At 37.1% G+C, this 21149-nt stretch overlaps 3 protein-coding genes and 1 pseudogene across 4 annotated transcripts; 2 read left to right on the plus strand and 2 right to left on the minus strand.

The window, feature by feature from the left end:
* Positions 1–103: 103 nt before the first annotated feature.
* FUS9 (Ubiquitin-conjugating enzyme family protein) lies at positions 104–3669 on the plus strand. The gene is made up of 4 exons (XM_011091429.3): positions 104–850; positions 2056–2129; positions 2682–2829; positions 3181–3669. Exons 1-4 carry the CDS (start codon positions 613–615, stop codon positions 3276–3278), a joined length of 558 nt encoding a protein of 185 aa, XP_011089731.1. The 5' UTR covers positions 104–612; the 3' UTR covers positions 3279–3669.
* Positions 3670–6021: 2352 nt separating this feature from the next.
* Positions 6022–12529, plus strand: AAE18 (acyl-activating enzyme 18). Its single transcript, XM_011091432.3, has 14 exons — positions 6022–6530; positions 7220–7349; positions 7437–7696; positions 7964–8168; positions 8591–8631; positions 8948–9076; positions 9179–9252; positions 9348–9568; positions 10524–10618; positions 10700–10916; positions 11234–11359; positions 11599–11697; positions 11930–12136; positions 12233–12529. Exons 1-14 carry the CDS (start codon positions 6268–6270, stop codon positions 12344–12346), a joined length of 2181 nt encoding a protein of 726 aa, XP_011089734.1. The 5' UTR covers positions 6022–6267; the 3' UTR covers positions 12347–12529.
* A 382-nt stretch (positions 12530–12911) lies between these two features.
* LOC105170603 (vesicle transport protein GOT1) lies at positions 12912–15897 on the minus strand. Of its 2 annotated transcripts, none has more exons than XM_011091430.3 (7): positions 15741–15897; positions 15380–15480; positions 14824–14915; positions 14654–14734; positions 14473–14570; positions 14305–14386; positions 12912–13151 (listed from the first exon to the last, which is right to left on the minus strand). In XM_011091430.3, exons 2-7 carry the CDS (start codon positions 15408–15410, stop codon positions 13113–13115), a joined length of 423 nt encoding a protein of 140 aa, XP_011089732.1. In that variant the 5' UTR covers positions 15411–15480; positions 15741–15897; the 3' UTR covers positions 12912–13112. The 2 variants fall into 2 exon arrangements, with proteins under 2 accessions (XP_011089732.1, XP_011089733.1); XM_011091431.3 differs by having other exon boundaries at positions 15648–15872.
* A 2623-nt stretch (positions 15898–18520) lies between these two features.
* LOC105170605 (putative polyamine transporter At3g13620 pseudogene) lies at positions 18521–20530 on the minus strand (annotated as a pseudogene).
* Between the last annotated feature and the right edge of the window lie 619 nt (positions 20531–21149).

Consider the following 21149-nt stretch of genomic DNA (forward strand, 5'->3'; position numbering starts at 1 on the left):
GAAATTAATTTAATAAATCAATCCCAATAAATGGCATTTTTGGCATGCTGAAGTTTTTGCTTTTATAGGGAAAATAATGTATAGAGAAATTTTGCAAGTTAAGTTGGGAGTTTCTGAATAGAATTGGAAAGTGAGTTATAAAGTATTTGTAGCTTTTAGTTTAAATTAATTTAATTTAAATCTATTCAAATACTCGTTCCAATTTTTTTTGTTTTTAGCTTATTTTTATTAGTAAGTCGATAAGTGTTTATGAACACTTCCTCGCGAAAAATAGGAGTACTCTTCAGTTCCTTGACATTCGGTGCAGTAGTTTGATCAAATATTTGTTGGATGGAAGCTAAAAATGTACTCATCTTTTATTTCCCTTTTTAACTAACAAAAACTTGTAGAAATAGTAAATGAGAGTGATGGATTTGGGTTGCATTGAGAGGGAGTATAATCTCACATGCCGCTCACTAATTTTTTCCTTTATTGCAAAAAGGCCCCGCTCATATTCATGAATTTCACTCCAGTACAAAAAGTGTTATTGCAAGAGGCTGTGTGTGACAGTTGAATTTATTTGCGCTTTTAACAGAACTGATTGACATGGGCCTGAGCTGAAGTTCTGTTAAGATGAGCAGCAGCAGCAGCATGATGATGATGATGGCCGCAGGAGGTGGAGGTGGCGGAAGGGGAGGCGGAGGCGGAGGCGGAGGGCGGTCGTGGCCTTCGACGACGTCCGTTTCGGCTTCCGGCAAGAGGATACAGAAGGAGATGGCCGAGCTGAGTATGGACCCACCCCCCGACTGCTCCGCCGGACCCAAAGGCGACAATCTCTACCATTGGGTCGCCACTCTCTTCGGTCCCCCAGGTGCGGTACGCTTTGCTTCGGTGTTTGTACCCTCAACAGCTTCTCTCTACCCAGCTGTTCTATATGTAGCTAAACCCACTTAGATAGGTTAATAGTTGTAGTAATAGTATTAGCATCTAGCTCTGCCAGACCTTCACCTTACTGTGACTACTTCAGTTTTAGCTGAATTGTAGGTATGCTGTGGATTAGCGGACGTTTTCGGTATTGTTTTACAACCCAACCCGACCACCCCGACCACCCACCAATCTCAACTCTGTTTGTCTTTGATTATGGAAGAAAATGATATCAATTAGAGGATTGTTGTATCCTTATTTAAGTCAAATGTTGTTAATCACATAGACATGTCCTTAAGATTGTACTGTTGGTTTTAGTTTTAGGAAAGCAATTTGCTGTGCAACGTGTTTGGTTCCATGGAGAGTAATGCTCGTTGATGATGCTGTTGTGTTGGTGCTTATAAGGTCTTACGCATTTGGTGGTTGTCTTTGGTGTCTTGATATTTGCGAAGATGGTTGATTAGGGATGGGATTGCTTGTTCGTACAACTCAATTGACTGGCAAATGTTCCCAAGTGGTAATGTTCCAATTCGGAGGCGGTGAATAAGTTTGTTCCTGAAAATTTGTTACCAGCTTGAGAATCTTGGCTTAATGAAACTGAGACACGAACGTTAGGTATAATATATATGTTTTCACAATTTTAAGGATTTCCCAACTTCAACTTTGGTTTCACTTTAATCTTGGGTTTAGATGGATAGATCAGTATCTAACCACATTTACCCCTTCCTTTTGGCATTCCTAACCAGACTGCCCCTCCCATGGAGAGAAAAACCGAGGAATTCATTTATATTACTATTTCAATTACATTGACTAAAATTGTTATTTTAGAATATGTAGAAGTTTGTAGGAAAATATTGGGTGAGAAAGAATAAAGTCATGCGTAATGCTGATTTCTCACTTAACTTAATCTTTTCTTGTTTGGAAAGGGATAATTACCTTCGTATTTGCTTCTTTTTTCTTTTTCATTTTCACTTGCTTCTTTGTGCAATACACAACCTAAAATATGCATCTGGGATGCACATCTCTTTCCCTCAATGTACTTTGTATGCTCGTTTTGATCTTATATTATTTATTCAGATTTGTTAAGTGAGAGTAAGAGCTTGCCTGAGAGTTTGACCAATCTAACTGAGTTCCTTTCTATTCATTTTGTAGGGACACCTTATGAAGGAGGCATATTTTTCCTTGATATAACATTTCCCAGCGATTATCCTTTTAAACCTCCCAAGGTAATGCTGTGCAGCTTACAGATCAATAAAATTTACTATACATTCTAGCTATGGTTTATGCCCCTAAATGGCTGAAATACCCTCATTTAACATCATAATCTGTGCCATAGCAGAGGCATTACTGTTTCATATTCATGCAAGTAAAAGTTAAACTTATGAAATGCCATTAAGCGTTAGCAGTTAGCAAATGTTATTTCTCATGTTGTTTCCAGCTCTCTGATTGCACCTTCTATTCCAAGCCTTCTATATGTACTTCCTCCGCAAAAGTTTCCAGTGCCAGGGTGTTTGGGGGATGAAGGTTGGATATGTAGATTTTGTTGATGAAAAAACATCTCAATTATAGTTTTGATGAACATGCTTGTAGGCTTTGTTGATAGAAAAATCTCTCATATAGATTTGATGAACATGCTAATTTTAAATGGATGCTCTGCACTTGAAGCTTGAGAATCATTGTAATATGCTGTTAGTGCATCTTTTGTTTCTTGTTTATTATGCTTAGGTCTGTCATTGTATCTCTTCTTTTATTTCTGACTTTTGACTTCAGGCTTGCAGGTTGTATTCAAAACTCGAATCTACCATTGCAATGTTGATTCTGCTGGCAATGTTAGTCTGGATATCCTGAAAGATGGCTGGAGTCCAGCTCTAACAATCTCGAAGGTGCTGGTTGCTCTCAGATCAATATTTACCAACCCTGATGCCTGTAAGTACTTCCAACTTTTGATGCATTTCTGTTCTCTGTTTTGACTGATGAACAAAATGTGCTGAAGATAGTCTATCATCTTGTTTTGGTGTGACACTTTATTTGTGGGTTGCACAAAGATATTTGCTGAACTATATCCAGTTCATTTAGTTGTCTTGTTGCAAAGCTGTAACTTTCTCAGTAGGATGAAACACTTGACTAGAAAAATAGGTTGTTATTGGCAGTCTTTTACACTTCAGCTTGTTCTTGACAGATTCAGGAGTACACTGCCCTATGCTTGCTGTCTTCTTTGCAATGATTTTTTAATGCAGACGTGCATTGTTGATGTTTCTGATAAACTGGTTCTTGCAGATAAACCCCTTGTTCAAGGTATTGGCCACTTATACTTGGCTGACAGGTCGAAGCATGATGAACTGGCTGCAGAGTGGACTCTACGATTTGCAAGGTAACTGTAGTAAAGTTGATAAACCGATCCAAAGGTGCAGCTATGATCAGGCTGGAAATTTTGATCATTCCAAATGTGAACTGCAAATCAAACCAAGCAAGTTGTTACTGGCCATCTCCCAACTTGTGCCATCACTCTGATTACATATTGCAAATTGCTACTGGCCTGTAACGTAGAGCTTTTTATTTGGTAGATCTACATAACTTTCATCTGCGCATGTAACAGTCTAGTTGTAATATTTCATGAGTACTTCCCAAATTTAGACCTCTCAAAGGACTTCAATCTTGTGGAAGTTGTGTTATTCGAGAAATTTTTGGTCAATCAAAATAGACAAGAACATGATGATGATGTCATAAAGTCAATATCAATATTATCATATATGTGGTTTAACTGTATATATATTCACTTGAGTGATAAGACATGAGCTTTCATATCTACACTGGATTCTGCAAGTTGGATCATATATTTTATTGATTATCTGACAGTGCCCAAGTAGTCACATTTCTAGCGTAGATCTAGAGGAAGGAGGCTTTGATAATTTGGAGTATGTTAATACACCTAACTCTTACACTGAGCTTGCTCATGTTCTTTATTTTTGCTTGAGAGCAAGTATATGCATTATTAGAAGAAGAAAAAGTAGTTATGAGGGATGGGATTGTTTTTCCTTGGTTTTTGTTACACAAGTGATTAATGACAAAGGAGGAGCGATGTCCCGCAATCTTAATAGGACGCTCCCCAGTTAGGGCTAACATAACAGTAAAGAGGATTGTGTCTACACCTTGTGCTCTGCTCGGGGTTTTTATATTTTATTTATTGTAATTTAATTCAAAGTTTAATTACGTCTGTATTAATATACATGTCAAGTCATACATTTAGTTCATCCAATGTCTTGGTCAGGATCTACATATACTGTCAGTATGTATCATATCGACATTAGTTTTCACTAAGGATAATTATGTTTATACCTCTTATCTATGGTCTGTTTATATAAATCACCTCTATCTTATACATAATTACAGAAATTATCCCTGATAAAAAAAAAATAACAATAGTTTGTGTAATAATGCTAAAATTTTTAGAGGCGTGTGTAACTTTTTTCAAAAATTAAGTTGTGTTTTGTGCAAGTGATATTGTTATTTTGATGAGTGTATATGTAATTATTTAAAAGATACGAATAATTTGTGTAAATAGATTATAGATGAAGGGTGTGAATATAATTATTATTTTCAATTATTAGACAATGATGATGAACAATGGGTGGAGATTGGTGGTTGAGAGCAATAGACATGACAAGAAATGTGTGGACGTGGAGTGTGAAAAAGTGGGAGACGAACCACAAACTCCACCTACCCTGAGATTTAATGTAGCTCTCGCTGCTCCTAATAATAAATAAAGGGTTGATTATATTTCTCACCCTCCAGATTTGCAGTAATTATATTTGAAATTTTACATCTAACTTTGAGGTTTGTTTTCATTTAATATAAAATATTATAAGGGCAAGTTACATAATTATGACAAATTTCAAAGAAGGTCGTTGTAATTTATCAAAAAATAATTATCTTATCAACCCTCAAATTACTTCATTTGATATTTGGGCTCCAAAACGGTAGGCTCGAGAGCCACTTGTAATATTTTTGTTATTAAAATTGCATTTAGTACATATAATGCATAAACACAAATTTATAAATTTATCTACTAGTCCAACAATTATTTATTAACATCGTAAATAAATAAAATTTGAAATCAAATTGATTGGTATATTTTATATAGAGAGCATCAAAATAAATATATCATACTATTGATAGTTAAGAATATTTTTATTCATTCTTATTTAATTTAAAGGATCATAAGTAAGAGAGGGGGTAAGTAAAGATTTATTTGATTTCGGAGCATAATTAATGAGGGCGATATATAATATATTATGCCTACTCTCATAAATGCTAAAATTAGTAGGTGCGAGTCGAAACACGACTTTTAATTCTATGGATTGGATCGGGTCCGGGATATGTCGTGGCTCTTGTCCCTGCACAATCTTTATTTAATATATTTAATTTGTATTTCACACACGTATTTTTATAATATAAATTACTTTTTTAATATAATAATATTTTAATAAATATTAATACATAATAATTTCATTTTATCTTCTTTGTCAATTAATTGAAGGAAAAAGAAAAATTTGACTTGATTTAGCGGATTAAACTCACAAAAATGTGGGTGGATTGGATGCGGGAAGGGTTAAGTTTCGCTTTCAATTGGTGTTAGAGTAGGGTAGGAAAGCTTGTAGCTTCGACCCAACCCATTCCGTTGTAGGTTTTCAGGCCTAATTTTTACTAGTTTTTCTTAAAAAATTAACTGAATTAAGCATCGTATGGGTATAACTAAAGCTTTACAGTGTTATTATGAAAAATTGTATCTTACAAGAAGGCTTGAAATCATTAGACCTGATTCAAAATTCATAAGAGGTAAAGGATTTAGTTTAATTCAAACTCTCTTGTGAAAAAATAAATAGTGATTTAGCTCCTTATATTTTTTAAAATACAACAATTTACCCCCTATGATTTATTAAATAAAGCAATTTACCTCCCTATATAAGAAAGTAAAGGAAGGTAAATCGCTGTATTTTTTTCATAAAAAAGTAATGTGTACATTTTTAATATTACGGGGATAAATTACTATTCACCCTGAGATTAGGTGATGGTATTAATTGAAATCAAACCTAAAAGTATGGAACGAGATGAGAGCAATTTTGGTAGGCAATGAATGGCAGATGAACGAGGACGAAAAGTTGATGAGGAACCAACCTAAACTCCCACTCCACCGTGGAATATAATATTCGCGACAGCTTGGAATTTATTAGAAGAAGTCTTCTAACCAAAAGCTTAAACTTTTTTTTGTAGAAAAATAACCTCTCTAAGCAGTACTTTTCGTGATATATCTTGGAAGGAACTGGCACAGAGAGAGAGAGAGAGAGAGGAGAGAGAGAGAGAGACATGGGGAAGAGCATTAGTGAAGTGGGAGTTGAAGATATGGTGGGAGCTGGGCTGGGTCTGGAAGAAGCCAAAGATTTGGAAAAAGAGCTGAAATATGCAACCATTCATGGGTTCGGAGCCAACGAGGTGTGGCGTCTGATTACGGCTCGCAAGCTGTTGAAACCATGCCACCCTCATGCCCTGCATCAGCTCCTCTACTACTCGGTCTACAGCAATTATGATGAGTCCGTCAATGGCCCCCCTCTCTACTGGTTTCCTTCCATGTAAGTCTTGCTTCTATCACACAGACACACAGTCTTGGTGAATGAAACAGTATTTTGCTTCCTTGTGTTCATTTATGGGCTTTGAGCGCTTTTCTGCTTCTTACATTGTTAAAGATGCTGCTCTTTTTTATTTTTCCATCTTTCATCCTGGAGCTATTATCAGACAACAACTAGTTTGTGAAACTGACGAGGGTCTTTTTACTATGCTTGTGATTCTCTAAAAACTATTTTTTATTTTCCTCTTTGTTCTCATGGGAACTTCAAATTGTACAAGATTAGCTTGGCTTGAACAAATTTGAAATTTTAAGACGGGGTATACTGATGTCTTAATAGTAGACCTTACTCTGCAGGTGGTGATGCAGACATAAGTAAGAAACTGGAACTGCCTCTGTTTATCTGTGATTGTTTGCAGCTAAAAAGAGTATGATATCAGGGATAAGATAATCGAGTTGTAGAAGAGCTTCACATATGCTAGCAGAAGTTGAGATGTATTGCAAGTAATCTGGCCGAGTTCAGTACATTCTGAACTTTCAAGTGCAATATAATTTAGGCAAATGAGAAGTAGTGTGTTGTTGTCATGTGACAATATCAGATTGTGTTTGACAAATTATGAGTATTTCCATGTCGACTTTGTGAAAATTTATATATTTTTCTTGTAATCATTTGATCAAAATGTCTTTGAGTGTCAGACATCAGTCCAGACGTACAAATTTGGGGCGTCTAATGGAATCTCATGGTCCAAGGCTATTAGGAGGGTCGTACAAGGACCCCATTACAAGTTTCAGACTATTTCACCAGTTCTCTGTGCAGCATCCTGAGGTAAGGCCTTATTTGCTCACTCGAATCCTATCTGAAGAAACGGCATTTGCCCTCTTGTTTCAAACAACTTTTTGGTGTGTTTTTCAGATATACTGGCCAATTGTTCTGAACAAGCTCCACGTTCAATTTACCATGCCACCAAAATGTATTCTGGACACCTGCGACAAGTCCAAGCATGGCGGAACATGGCTGCCTGGTGCGGTGCTAAATGTTGCTGACTGTTGTCTTAAATCAAGCAATTATTTGAAGAATCGAGATGATAGTGTAGCAATAGTGTGGAGGGATGAAGGCAGTGATGATCATAATGTCGAATGTATGACACAGAAGGAGCTCCAGGAACAAGTAATGTATGCTTTGACAATTTGGCTTAATCCTCATTGTTTTGTCATAAATTAAATGGGAAAGCTCAATAACTATTATTGCTCAAAATGTACTTTTTGTGACATTACAGTGAATTTCATTGATAACTAATGAATGGCTATTCAAAACTAAGGTTTAGTGGAACGTATTTGCTGCAAATTTCGAGACTAAGGCATTGGTTATTGTTAAGTAATATTTTAAATATATCTGTGACAAAAGCAGAGCTAGTAACCATTCTTTTCTACTTTGAGCAGGTTGGTAGCAAATGCACTGGACTTGATGACGTTCAGCAAAGGAGATGCTATTGCCATTGACATGCCCATGACAGCCACTGCAGTCATTATTTATTTGGCGATTGTACTTGCAGGATTTGTAGTAGTATCAGTTGCTGACAGCTTCGCACCAAAGGAAATTGCAACTCGCTTGCGTATATCACAGGCAAAGGCGATTTTCACGCAGGTAGCTAAATAAATATTTGTCTTGGCTTCTATATACCAGAGGTAGATAAGAGGGGGATGTGCTATCACATGGGGGAATATGTTAATTTATGTATTGTTGCTAGAATTGCATTAACATGGCTGGTGTGATGGAAAGGAAAAGTTTGATTTATTATTCTGTTGTTTTGATATTTGTTCAAATAGCTGAAAGACTTATTTTGCAGAATCTGAATCCATCAAAATCGTCAGTTAAATATGCGGCTTTAGACGAGTTGAGCAGAAATCTCAATTGTAAAACCATTGTTTTTAGTCAAGATATTGGTCCTTAACCCTGTGGAGCTCCACATGCATGCATTTAAACTAGAGCATTAGCACTTCGGAGCTTCCTTGCATGGCATGTTTATTATTTTATTTTGGAAATTTTCTAACCTCCAAGTAATTCAGGATTTTATTGTACGAGGAAGACGAAGATTTCCTTTATACAGGTAACGCATGCATTTTGGGTTGAATGTTTTATAATCCAAGTAATCACTATAAGCATGTCTAAATCATTCATAACAGGAGAAATGCTTCTACATATGAATGATCTGCTAAAAACCATGTCAGATTGGTCCGCAATTTTTCAGTAGAGCCCCTCCCTATGTGCACTTTTCTTTCATCCCTTGCAAATCATCTTTGTGAACAATTGCTCTGCTTTTTTCTTCTTCTTGAAAGTGAATGTATATAAATATCTAAACCTCTTGAGATCCTTACATTTGCTGACTTGTAACTGTGAGGTTATGATCTTATTGACCCATACAGTCGAGTAGTAGAAGCTGCTCCTGACAAAATCATAGTCATTCCTGCAACTGGGAAAGATGTCGCTGTTCAACTGAGAAACCAAGATTTATCATGGACAACTTTTCTGTCCAATGCATATCGCCTGCCAAGGTAATATGAAGATTTTTGTCTGAAGGAAATTTAATATGAAACAGTAGAAGATCAATCAATAACATATATCTGAAAATTTGCATTTTCGTAAATCTCTGGCAGACCGAATTATTATTCACCAGTTTACCAACCTGTTGACTCTGTCACCAATATCCTATTTTCATCCGGCACCACAGGTTGCTTATTCTTTTGCTCAACCTACTCTAAGTACATCATTTCTTCTGTGACATTTTGTTTTTATACATGAGATGTCTTTTTCACTTTTCAACAGGAGAGCCAAAAGCTATACCATGGACTCAGCTTTCTCCAATTCGTTGTGCTGCTGATTCATGGGCACATCTTGATATCCAAACTGGAGATGTCTTTTGCTGGCCAACAAATTTAGGATGGGTTATGGGTCCGATTTTACTCTATTCGTGTTTCCTGTCTGGTGCAACTCTAGCTCTCTATCATGGTTCTCCTTTAGGCCGTGGTTTTGGAAAATTTGTCCAGGTATCTTCTTGCCAACATGTTAAGCTAGCAAGAATTGTTTTCTTTTGTATCTTAAATCCTGGGATGTTACATAATTAGCTTTCTCTTAGTGTGTCTGCTGTTATGTTGTTAGTTGTAAATGTTAAGAACATATGCATATTTTCAGGGTTAAATTACAATGACCGTCCTAGAAAGTTTGGGTGATTACTGACCCCTTTCCTTTTCAAATTATGAAGGCTTCCCTTCTTAGTCTTTGCATTTAAAGAACCTTAGGTAAGCTGTTTCCTGAGATTAGATGCAAATAATTGCTTTCACTTTTAGCCAGTTTTGGGACTAGCACCAAAATAACTCTAAACAAGTTGTCCAGGGACTTTTAGTTGGTTTAAAACCAGCTCAAAGGTCCCAAACTATAAAAAAATTCTCAGAATCAAAGCACAAAACTTGGAGCTAGCCCTGCTTCCTATATTATTTTAATACATAAAATAATAAAATATCTACTATCAAGACATGGTTTGATATTTATAGTAAATTATTGTCTCCTCATAAACAACATCAAACATATATTTCTTCATTTTCAACACTTCTTAACCATTGCCGGAGCATAAATACATTTACACTAACTTTTGTGTCTTCAAGAAACACTACGAAACATCATATTCGTTCACTTCAACACTTTGCAACCATTTCCAGAAACGATACTGAGCACCAGTCACTTTTCTGATACATTCTTTAAACCCTCCAAAACTTAATTTTTCCGAATCATTAAAATCAACCCAAAAACAACTCCAGATGGCCTTCGATGTTCCTAGAAACAGAACATCAACATCCCCCTAAATGTATGCACATTACAACTTGTTCAAACGGAATGGAGTGGTATGTAATCATCACAGGAAGTCCCAGAGAAGATCATTGTAGTTAACCCCAACTTTTACTAATGATCTCGTCTGACTGTAGCTTGCATTTGACTGACTTCCAGGATGCAGGAGTCACTCTTTTAGGAACTGTTCCTAGCTTAGTGAAAGCCTGGAAGAACACACATTGCATGGAAGGCCTAGACTGGACACAGATAAAGTAATACTTGGATCAGACTTTTGATATTCACGCACACTTTGCATTACTCAAGGGCCGACTAAATGTATACACGGACTGCAGGTCGTTTGCTTCTACTGGAGAAGCCTCCAGTGTTGATGACGACCTCTGGCTCTCATCCAGAGCTTTCTACAAGCCAGTTCTTGAATGTTGTGGAGGCACAGAGCTTGCATCGTCCTATATTTTTGGCAACCTTTTGCAACCGCAGGCTTTTGGAGCGTTTAGCTCTGCCACAATGAGCACAGGCTTCGTTATTTTTGACGAAAATGGGGTCCCTTATGTAAGAATTTCTCTATGACTTGTTTCGCACGAATTTGGTTTCTTGTTCATTATGATGATTTGCATTTAAGCACCTGCCAAATTATCTGAGTAATGTTATGGGGAATTACTTGTACATACCTCTCTTCTTTCTAATTCCTTCATCTGAAGAAAACCTTACTCATTAACTCACTTTTTGAATTAAATACAGAGTAAATCTATCTCTATGTTTCAGGATAGAACATTAACATCCATTAATTTCTGTATATTACGACTTCTTCTAACAGAATGTGGTGATATGTAAAATATTATGAATCACTGATTATTTTTGTGTGACAGCCAGATGATCAACCCTGCATAGGTGAAGTGGGCTTGTTTCCTCTTTACATGGGGGCAACTGATAGATTGTTGAATGCTGATCATGAGGAGGTTTACTTCAAGGGTATGCCAATGTATAAAGGAATGGTATGCTCTTCACTGACTTCATAACTGTTGTTTTACTTAAATTACATCCTTCGATGAGAAAATGAAAAAAGAAATCAAATCCTTGAACCCTTTTTCTCACTTATGTCATGTCGAGGTACTGCAGAACGAAGAACAGCAAAAAGAATCAAGTGGCACAGACAACTTTTTTGTCGCTAATTTCAGACCAGTCATTCGATTATTTGATTAACTAATGACTGAATTGTGTTTTCTTCTGTCAGCAACTTAGGAGACATGGCGACATCCTTAAGAGAACTGTTGGTGGATATCTGATGGTGCAGGGTAGAGCTGATGACACCATGAATCTTGGTGGGATTAAGGTATCTCATTCTCCTAAACTTCACTCACTCATTTCATCATCTTCTTTTTCCCCCCTCGTTGTGAAGCTGCTTAGGCATATATACAAAGAATAAACATGAAAAATTCCCATGATGTCTGTAAAGAACAAACTTGCATGATATTGGTTGTTTTAGGTGAAGTCCTCGAGTTATTACAGTCATGGCTAGTTAAGATTGAATTAGTTAATTATGTGTTCTGCTTCTGTACACACAGACAAGTTCAGTTGAGATTGAGCGCGTCTGCAACCATGCCGATGAAAGTGTCCTGGAAACAGCTGCCATCAGTGTAGCACCAGCAGATGGTGGCCCTGAGCAGTTGTCCATATTTGTGGTGCTGAAGAAGGGATTCAGCATCAAACCAGATGTGCTAAAGATGATACTTTCAAAAGCCATTCAGACCGACCTCAACCCTTTGTTCAAGGTTTGTATCCTAAATTGCAAAAGTTTCCCATTTGGTGATTTTATGGATTTTCTACAAGAAAATGATGGTAGAGAGTTATTATATTCTCTGGAGCAGGTGAGTTTTGTGAGGATCATCCCAGAGTTTCCTCGAACTGCGTCGAATAAGCTGCTGCGGAGAGTGTTGAGGGATCAACTGAAGAAGGAGCTTCAGATACATAGTAGAATATAGTTCCATCTGTTTTTGAGAGGATGATTTCCAGGTCGTTGTATTATTCTGTGAGCTCATGGATGAAACAATGGATAATAAAAACTTTTAAGGGAGTGCGTGCTTGTGAGATTTTTCTCATGAAGTATTCTCCACCCAGGTCTGGTATCAGAAATTTTTCAAACATATCTCAACTACATTTCACTACTCTGGTCAAATTTTTTATTGCCTGCTCTTTATATTATCATAAACCGGTGCAGCTTAAAAAACTCAACTGGTGCCTCCAGCCATGCCCAAACCAGACCGCTAAAACATAGTGATCAGAGCCAATTTCACTGAGACACAGGGCAGAAAGTCGTATAGCATCAATTGTGTACTAAAGAACTTCAACAAGAAAGTTTGCAATCCTGTGTCTCTGGTGGACTACTTCATTACATCAATGGATAACACAGCCGTGTTTGGTAGTACAGTTTCGTCTCTCAAATGTGGCGAAAAGACTGATCTTAAGAGCCCCAATTTGAGGAAAAGAAAATGAAAGGATAAAGCCACAATTCTAAACTAGTACAATAAAAAGAATGGATATTACATCTCCGTCAAAAGAATTGGTTTTCCATTTCCAGTGATGAAGAAATAAGGTCAAAGAGAACCAACACGTATTAATCAAGCCCATATCATCAAAACTGAATATACTATACTGCCATCAGCTTATATGGAAATGCTGGCCAGATAGTATTTTACAACACTTACAAGTGATCCCAGGTGCCTCTTCCGCACTTCTCTAAACTAAATTTTACACAGGTACTCTTTTTCCACGATAACGATCAAAAAACTGCACAGAACAGAGTTTGAAACACAGATGTCATACGTGCAACATGATTGTGCATACAGATAATCATCATTGCCAGAGAATTAAAAAAGTATGTTTTATTGTATAAAGCAAATTAAGAGCTCCAATTATCATGCAGAGTAAAGCAGCTTACTGTTGAAAGATAAAAACAATAATCAGGATTAATATTCTAGAGGCCCCAACTTGCAGTTTCTGACACAGGAAACCTGTGCTGGCAACAAAATCGATCATCCATGAACAACTTACTAACTGTCCCAAGTAGCATTACCAGGATCTGCCATTCTACTTTGTGCATTTCCTAGGATTATATGGAATCCCTGACTAAGCTCAGCTTTATTCCTAAGCCCTCTTTTGTTGCGCCCCCCCCCCCCCCCCCCCTCCCCGGAAAAAAAAAGGAAGAGAAATTTTCATCTCCTTGATTAGCTCCAGTTTCAGATAAGGATGAAATGTCTACTGAATTCTGATATCATGAAACAAATTATCTAGATATCAAGTTCTTTGGGTCATCTCCAGACTCCAACTAATGATTTACCAATCCCATTATTGTGAAGGCAGTCCAGCCAAATAAGCAAAACGCCACTGCCGATGTATTGGATATATCCATCACACAACTATGAACTCTCCAGGAATTTTGGAGACATGTCCCCTTTTGCTTAAGTCAGTGTAATGAGCAAATAAAATGTTTTTTGAACACTGAATGACAGCAGTCAAACACCAAAATGTGATCATCAGAACTTTAGATAAAATTTGCTCAAAATTATGAATTTATTCAGCCAGCAGAATTCAGAAGCATACTGGACTTAAAAGCAAAAATAGTGTAGATTGAACTATATGAACTCCAAATCCTCGGAACACCTGAACGGCACATATTATGTTAACAAAGTGCAAATCTTTTTAAATCACCCCCCTGCAAAATCCTATTAGGTTAGGCTATGTCAAGTGAAAGCTGGATGCCTCAAACCGTGCACATCCACAGGGAATGATGACTAACAACTTTTTCCGCTGTTACCAGATTTTAACAAATTCCATGATTCCACCTAGGTTCTATAAATCAGAATGGATGGATCTGAGTGGCATTAAAACATAGAGCATCAAACTAATTACTACAATATACAATATGTGAGAGCAACCATACCGATCTAACAAAAGGTTGTTGGAACAGCCAACCAATAACAGGCATCTTCTGCAGAAAAACAGCCAGTGTGGGCCAGAAACCGCTGCAAATAATAAACAAAATGTTAAATATGCCTTATGGACTAAGATTAGGGAAAATAAACAAACGTTAAAACAAATAGTACAAAACCTGAATAGTACAACAAATCCATATGCCTCAATGATCATTCCGATTATGGGCCATCCAATGATGACCAAGAAGAAGCCAACACCAAATGAAACCGTTCCCTACAATCAATATGGGGGGAAAACCAAAAATTCATAACAAAACACTAGTAAGGAAGCAATAGATCTTCAGTAAGCAAGGAAACCTTAAAATTAGAACGTTTCATAAAGAACTGCATTGATGACTTGAGGCCAATGGTTAATGTCACCCCCGAGAAGAAGAGGATCTGTTTGGATCGAATGAGACAATATTAGCAAGTGAGAGATGAAAAGAATAATTTTCAAAAAATTATCACCTACTACAAACTATACTTACATTTCCCATTGCAAGTAGTCCCTTATCGAAGAAGAAAATTATCCCCAAAAATGAAAAAAAAACTCCAAAACCCGTCAAACCGAGTCCAATTTCTGTTTCATTACACCAAATCAAGAGAGAAGAATGAAAAACCGCCTAGAAATTTCATCTTACGAATTTGATTTAAAAGCATCATTTCCATAAATGGATACCACAATTGTTGCATAACAAAGAAAATCACACGGCAATAAACAACTCCCAAGGAAATCAATCTCTTCAAAAATGAAAATTCTTCCACAGAATTTGCTGATATATTGACACAAAAGCACATGACAACTTAGATTTTAATTACTCATAGAGAAAGTAGAAATTTATCTACAAACCGAGAAACAGGCACAGCACAAGTAACGTCAAAAGATCAACCACACTTCACAATTCACCAAATGATTCAATTTCAAATTCTGCTCACAGCAAACACATTTTGCCCAAAGGCACACACAAAGGCGGAATAAGATAATGCACAATTATTCCAAAAAGAGAAAAAGAAAAGTGGCTGACGAAAATGGAATTAACTTACTCTTACGATCGTTCATCTCGAAGGACATCATCTTTGCAGCTTAAATTCAAGTACAATATCCCACGATTTTTACCTTAAACTCGGAGCACAACCCTAAACCACTGCACAAACAAAACAATTATGAGTCAATTTAACAAAAAAAAAAAAAAAAACACATCGAGTAAATCCTCAAACCACTCCTTCCCTCTGAGATATTCAACCAAAAATCAAAGAGGAATTACAGTTTCAGCACAAAACATAGTTAAACCCAACAAGATCTGCGACATACCTTGTTTTCAGTCTCCTGTAAATCAAAGATTTACATAAAACAAAAACTCACGTACAGTACATATGCAAACACACGCATACACCAGGAACTAACCAGTAATTATACGCGAGGAGCAGAAACTCAAAGCTCCAACTTCGAAGCGAAGCAAGCAATTGGTATTAGCGCGATGACGTGATCTCAATTGAGATGAAATTACTGCGCAATCGGTCGAACGCGGCCGAGTTGACTCTTTAGGCTGACTCGCTGTTGGATATATCCACTATTAAAAAAAAAATGGGCTTTTGAATTGGGCCCATCCCCCATAGCGGTCATATTGGGCTTCTTGAATTGGGCCTATCCCTGCAGTTGCAGATTGGGCTTTGAATTACTTATTTTATGCTTTACATTATACTTGCACGAGCACCATAATCCATATACATTTTAAATTTTTTCTATATAGAAATTCATTTTTGTGTGATAAATATTTCTATTTTTAAAAAACTTTTATTTGTGATTTATGTCATATTTTTAGGAGCAGCACAATGATATATTCTTTTAAATTTATAGACATATAGTATATTCGAGCTCAATTGAATTTAGGGTAATTATATCTATTTACACAAATCATGAAAAGTTACACATACGTCTACGCCGTTAGAGTGAGTGCGCTTTACTAATCTAATAGAAAGTAAAGGCTCTAAGCTCCGCTCCTTCGACTGATTGTTCGCATTGGGTTCCGGAAGAATAGTCAAAGAAAGGGAAGGAGACGCATAAGGAATTTTAGATAACCTTGCCTACGGAATGCGCACATGAATCACTCTTATATAAGGAGTATGCTTCTAGTTCAAGTAGCAATTCCTTTCTCTGCTTCTTTTGACGTCTCAGCAGATTCATTCTGTTGCAAGCCCGGCTCGGCTTACGCAATGATCGGAATAACTCTCTTCAATAGCCCATGATTGAAAGAGACGTAGATGAGAACAAATTCTTTTCATAGTCTGAAAATTTTATTATTGTTGCATCTCGTCGATACGATAGGTTTATTGACCTTACTAGTCATATGCCCTAAAGGTTAACTGTCTGGATAAACAGATAAGCGAATCAAGTGGTTGACGAAAGATTTAGTCCTTGTTTTTCCCTATCTGGTGTGGGCTTAGATTCCGCTGTTCCTTTGCGCTGTGACTAGGCCCCCTTTTCCGCTTAACGCAAGAGCACGCTCCGAAGCAAACTTCGCCGCTAGTAGCCTCCTGAATTAGTCGAGTAGCTTCTTTCCGGCAAAGCTTACCAATCCTACACCCCTTTCTCCTATTCATATTTAGCTTGATTTTTGTTAGAAAGCGAGAGCTATAGCTCTTTTTACCTTCAAGGAAAATTCCGGTCAAAGAATTCCCTTTCGAGACGAGACAGACCAGGTTCATTCTTTTATGTTGGGGTAGTCAAAAAGCAGAATAAAAATCTTCTTCATTTAAAAAACTCTATCTCGTTTCGGGAGCCTCCCCCTCACTTCCCTAACTTTGCATTGCTTCCTTTCATCCACGAGGAGGGAGATTGAGAAAAGTGATCTCTGAGCGCTCTTTGACGGCCTTAGGCTGAAGGAAGAGACTAAAGCCGATAATTCATCAAGAAATTAGGAGAGTTTTAAAGCTTTGACTTCAGGACACGGCTTCTTCCAACCATGCAAGTGAAAGCAAAAAGCAGAAGTCAGGAAGCGGGGTTCAGAGCTTGATTTTGAATATCGATTTATTAGTAAAAAACCTTCTCCAACTTTTGAATTGTCCAAGCAAGAACTTTATGTAAGAGTCGAAGCACCAAAAGGGGAATTGGGAATTTTTCTGATAGGAGATCAGAGTGTTTTTGCTCAGGTATCCAATCAATATTAGATTGGATGGATAATTAAACTCTTATAGAAAAAGGGGCAAAAAGAAAGAATTTATTTTCGGCAACCCCTAGTCAAAACCCCTGTTTCACAGCGATAATCGGGAAAGGGGGTACGGATTAGATCAAATGGGGAGATAGAGGTCTGTAATAGATAGTGATTTCTCTTTTTTAGTGATTTTTCCCCTTCCGTTTTTACTTACGAAGGTCACCAAAACAAAAAAAGAGCATTGGATCTCCTGTCTCATCTCAATTAAGAGGGGTCATGGAAAGAGCAGGTTCAAAATCACGATCAATTCCTTTTTCAAATCCTGCTGCAGCTGCACATTTATAGACATATAGTATATTCGAGCTCAATTGAATTTAGGGTAATTATATCTATTTACACAAATCATGAAAAGTTACACATACGTCTAGCATCATTTAAACAAATCATCAACTTTTAAAAAATTACACATACACCCTCAAATTTATCAACATTATTACACAAATTATCCTTATTTTTGGACTTTTAGAGATAATCTCTGTAATTACTCAAATAACAAATATAATTTATATAAATAGATTATAAACAAGAAAATTTAAATTTGGGGCCACATATGGAGTTTATTATATGATCTGAATACCCTTTTATTATTTGAATTTATATTGAATATATTCGTATTCAAATACCGAATTTGAGACCGTAAACGAACTTATGGTGTTATGGCCCTGGGCAAGTGGGTAAGATCCGCACTGAATATTTATAAATTTATTTAAAAAGTTTCTTTATTCAATATATATTTGTAAATAAATAATAATTGTTAACATAATGCTAATTTATTAGGTATTTAGAAATGATAATTTTATTTTATTTTTTCTAATATTGTATTGATTAATTTTAAAAAAAATAAATATTTAATTGAGTTTTTTAAATTAGATGAGTTGAGTACAACGCTGAGTGAAGATGAAAGCCGTTTTGAGATGAGCCATATTTTGTCTCCATCAAACTCATTTTATCGAATTCGTATTGTGTCCTAAAATTAATTAAAAAAAAAGTTAGTATATTTCATATTGGTATGCGTACATCATAGATTACATAGATCAACCTAAAAAATTGGAAGAAAAACACACAAACACACACCCCAAAAGAAGAAATGGACTATTCTTCAATCCAAACTTCACCAGAGCAAATACACTTGTTGTAGTTTAGACCTAAAGAGGACCTTATGCTCCGTAAGATCAACTCAAAAGAAACTTAAACAGCAAAATACTATCATTAGTTCTTTCGTCATAATTTCAACTAACTCCATTCCAGGATCTGCTTCAATTCATTGCCATTCGATTAAAAGAATGTCCGTCCAAGAACTGTACCTAAGGGAAAAGAAATCGAAGAATTCCTTGGGAATCCCACAAGATCGATTCGTTCTTTTTTTCATTTTTGGCCGGAAAGGTGAACAAGGACGAGGACGAGAGCAGCAACCACTTGAGGAATAATCACAACATCCCCTGATTAAGATAGTAAGGTCTGATCCTCCTTCAGACCAGAACTCTCGAATTCGATCCACGTTCTTGATCTGCAAAGGTTCATCAACAAGTACCAAACTACGCCGACAAGCGTCAGCACAGCATTCACCAAATACACAGTCTTGTTAGCAACAACCATCACATAAACCAAGAATACAGAGGGAACCAAGCACATAACCACCAGCCCTGCAAACGGCAACGGCACTTTATATGGCCTATTCGCCTCTGCAAATTTCCTTCTCAACCACAGAAACGAGGCGAACTCCAGCAACATACCCAAGCTGTATGAGAAGTTCACTGATGATATAATGTCTGCAAAGTTGAGGTAAGAAACAGCCATGGCCACCAAAGTCGACACCAATATCCCCACCCAAGGGGTGTTAAACCACTTAGATCGCACCCCAAATAGTCGTGGGACGACTCCAATATCGGCCATGCCAAGAATCTGATAAGCACAACTGCTCAGCTGAGCCTCATACAACCCAATAACTGATAGAACAGCACCAATTTCAATCCAGATTTTCAACCAATTTCCAGCAATCATTAGAGCTAAATCAGCAAAATAGCCATCAACCCATTTTTCCTGATCAAGAGGGGTAGCCCCGGTGGCAGCCAAAAGGGGGATTAAGTAACCCAAACATGTGAGAATCCCAGCAGAAAACAATGCTCTTGGATATGTTTTTTGAGGTTGTTCTACTTCACCGGCTAAAGTACTTGCATTGTCCCAAAAATTCAAGTTCCAAAACAGAGTATTGAAGAACAATCTCCAATCTTTCTGAACCCCCTTTTGGCCTAAACTCATCCACCTACTGGCATCAATCTTAGGGATTGAAACTAATGAAAGTACTAAAAATGGAGAGAGTGACAAAACCCCCAAACACACAGCAGTGTACCCAACTACAGTTAAACCTGTGTAATTCAGAAAAGATAGAAACAGAGTGGAAAACAAGATTGCAAGATACCTCGGGAAACCAGAAGAGAAGGCAGGAAAAACAAGCTTGAGGTAATCTGTACAAAGAACTGGATATGAAGCCAAGTTTATCACACCACTGAGCAGTTTCCAACACCCCATCATCGAACCCCAGAAGGGCCCAAAAGCCTTATGCGCCCATATAACAAAGCCGCCGTTGCCGGGGAAAGTGGTGGCGAGCTCCGCCGTGACAAGCGCCTCCGGGATGCTCCAAATGAATGGGAAAATGAGGAATCCAAGGATAGCAAATAGAGGGCCTGCTGCACCCACAGCAGCTTCTTCGCCATAAGGGCCGCCGGCTACTTCAAAGTATATTAGGAAAACAAGAGGGATTAAAGCTAGTTTCTTGGAGGTCTTAGACTTAGAGGCGGCGGCGGTGGTGGAGGAGGGCGGTTGTTCTTCGTCTTCAAGAAGCGGTGGGAACGGAGAAGAAGACGACGGAAAAGCTCCCATCGAGCGTTGAATGGAGCAAGTGGGGTGGATTGTTCCTCACTCCACGGAGATGATGTTATTGGTTCTTGGGTGGAGGTCGATCTATTATTATTATTTCAAAATTGAACCTAAGATTTTATTTTATTTATTATTTTTTAACAATGAGAAGGTTATTATGTTGTGATTTTTAGGGATATGAAGCTTGAATTATTAGTCGGAAAAATATCTTATCTAAACGGATTTGGTGGCTCTTGAATATCTCATAATAAATAAAATATAACCATAATGACATAATTATCATTTATATAAAATACCTGTGGTTGATCAGAGCAAGTGGGGAGTTGGCTTTAAACAATTTTATCAACCGATTGGACTCTTTGAAGTTCAGCTAATTAGTAGTAAGTATCAGCTTCTTGGAATGGTTGATTTGAACTTCATGTTAAAGTTCTTTGCTTTAAGATCAAAGTAGTTAACACTCGATTAGTTGGAATATTGGTATCAACTTTATCTGCAATTGATGTTTCTTACACCAGCCATATAAACATTGTTGCCTCTAGTAATTTCTTGTACATTTTGGAGATGTTAGAGTTCTCTTCCCCTCTTGAAATGTAAGAGCCCCTTTGATTTGCAAACTCTCATTAGGAAGAACCAACCAATTCCTCCAATAGTCATTAATCCACTCACCAAGTAAACCCTCTTGGTAGCTACGACCATTATGAACACAAGAAAGACGGATGGGACGA

The sequence above is a fragment of the Sesamum indicum genome, linkage group LG9 (assembly GCF_026168435.1).
Source record: "Sesamum indicum cultivar Baizhima isolate 11 linkage group LG9, ASM2616843v1, whole genome shotgun sequence".
NCBI lineage: Eukaryota > Viridiplantae > Streptophyta > Magnoliopsida > Lamiales > Pedaliaceae > Sesamum > Sesamum indicum.

What these genes read in the sequence shown, in the direction of transcription:
- FUS9 (XM_011091429.3), top strand. Translation starts at nt 613, where the DNA reads ATGAGCAGCAGCAGCAGCATGATGATGATGATGGCCGCAGGAGGTGGA. An exon ending in ATCCTTTTAAACCTCCCAAG is followed by an intron (nt 2,130 to 2,681) that starts GTAATGCTGTGC and finishes TCAGGCTTGCAG; the next exon opens with GTTGTATTCAAAACTCGAAT. An exon ending in ATTTACCAACCCTGATGCCT is followed by an intron (nt 2,830 to 3,180) that starts GTAAGTACTTCC and finishes TGGTTCTTGCAG; the next exon opens with ATAAACCCCTTGTTCAAGGT.
- AAE18 (XM_011091432.3), top strand. Translation starts at nt 6,268, where the DNA reads ATGGGGAAGAGCATTAGTGAAGTGGGAGTTGAAGATATGGTGGGAGCT. An exon ending in CAAAGGCGATTTTCACGCAG is followed by an intron (nt 8,169 to 8,590) that starts GTAGCTAAATAA and finishes CAAGTAATTCAG; the next exon opens with GATTTTATTGTACGAGGAAG. An exon ending in CGAAGATTTCCTTTATACAG is followed by an intron (nt 8,632 to 8,947) that starts GTAACGCATGCA and finishes TGACCCATACAG; the next exon opens with TCGAGTAGTAGAAGCTGCTC.
- LOC105170603 (XM_011091430.3), bottom strand. Translation starts at nt 15,410, where the DNA reads ATGATGTCCTTCGAGATGAACGATCGTAAGA. An exon ending in TGAAACGTTCTAATTTTAAG is followed by an intron (nt 14,571 to 14,653) that starts GTTTCCTTGCTT and finishes TATTGATTGTAG; the next exon opens with GGAACGGTTTCATTTGGTGT. An exon ending in AACAACCTTTTGTTAGATCG is followed by an intron (nt 13,152 to 14,304) that starts GTATGGTTGCTC and finishes TGTTCTGTGCAG; the next exon opens with TTTTTTGATCGTTATCGTGG.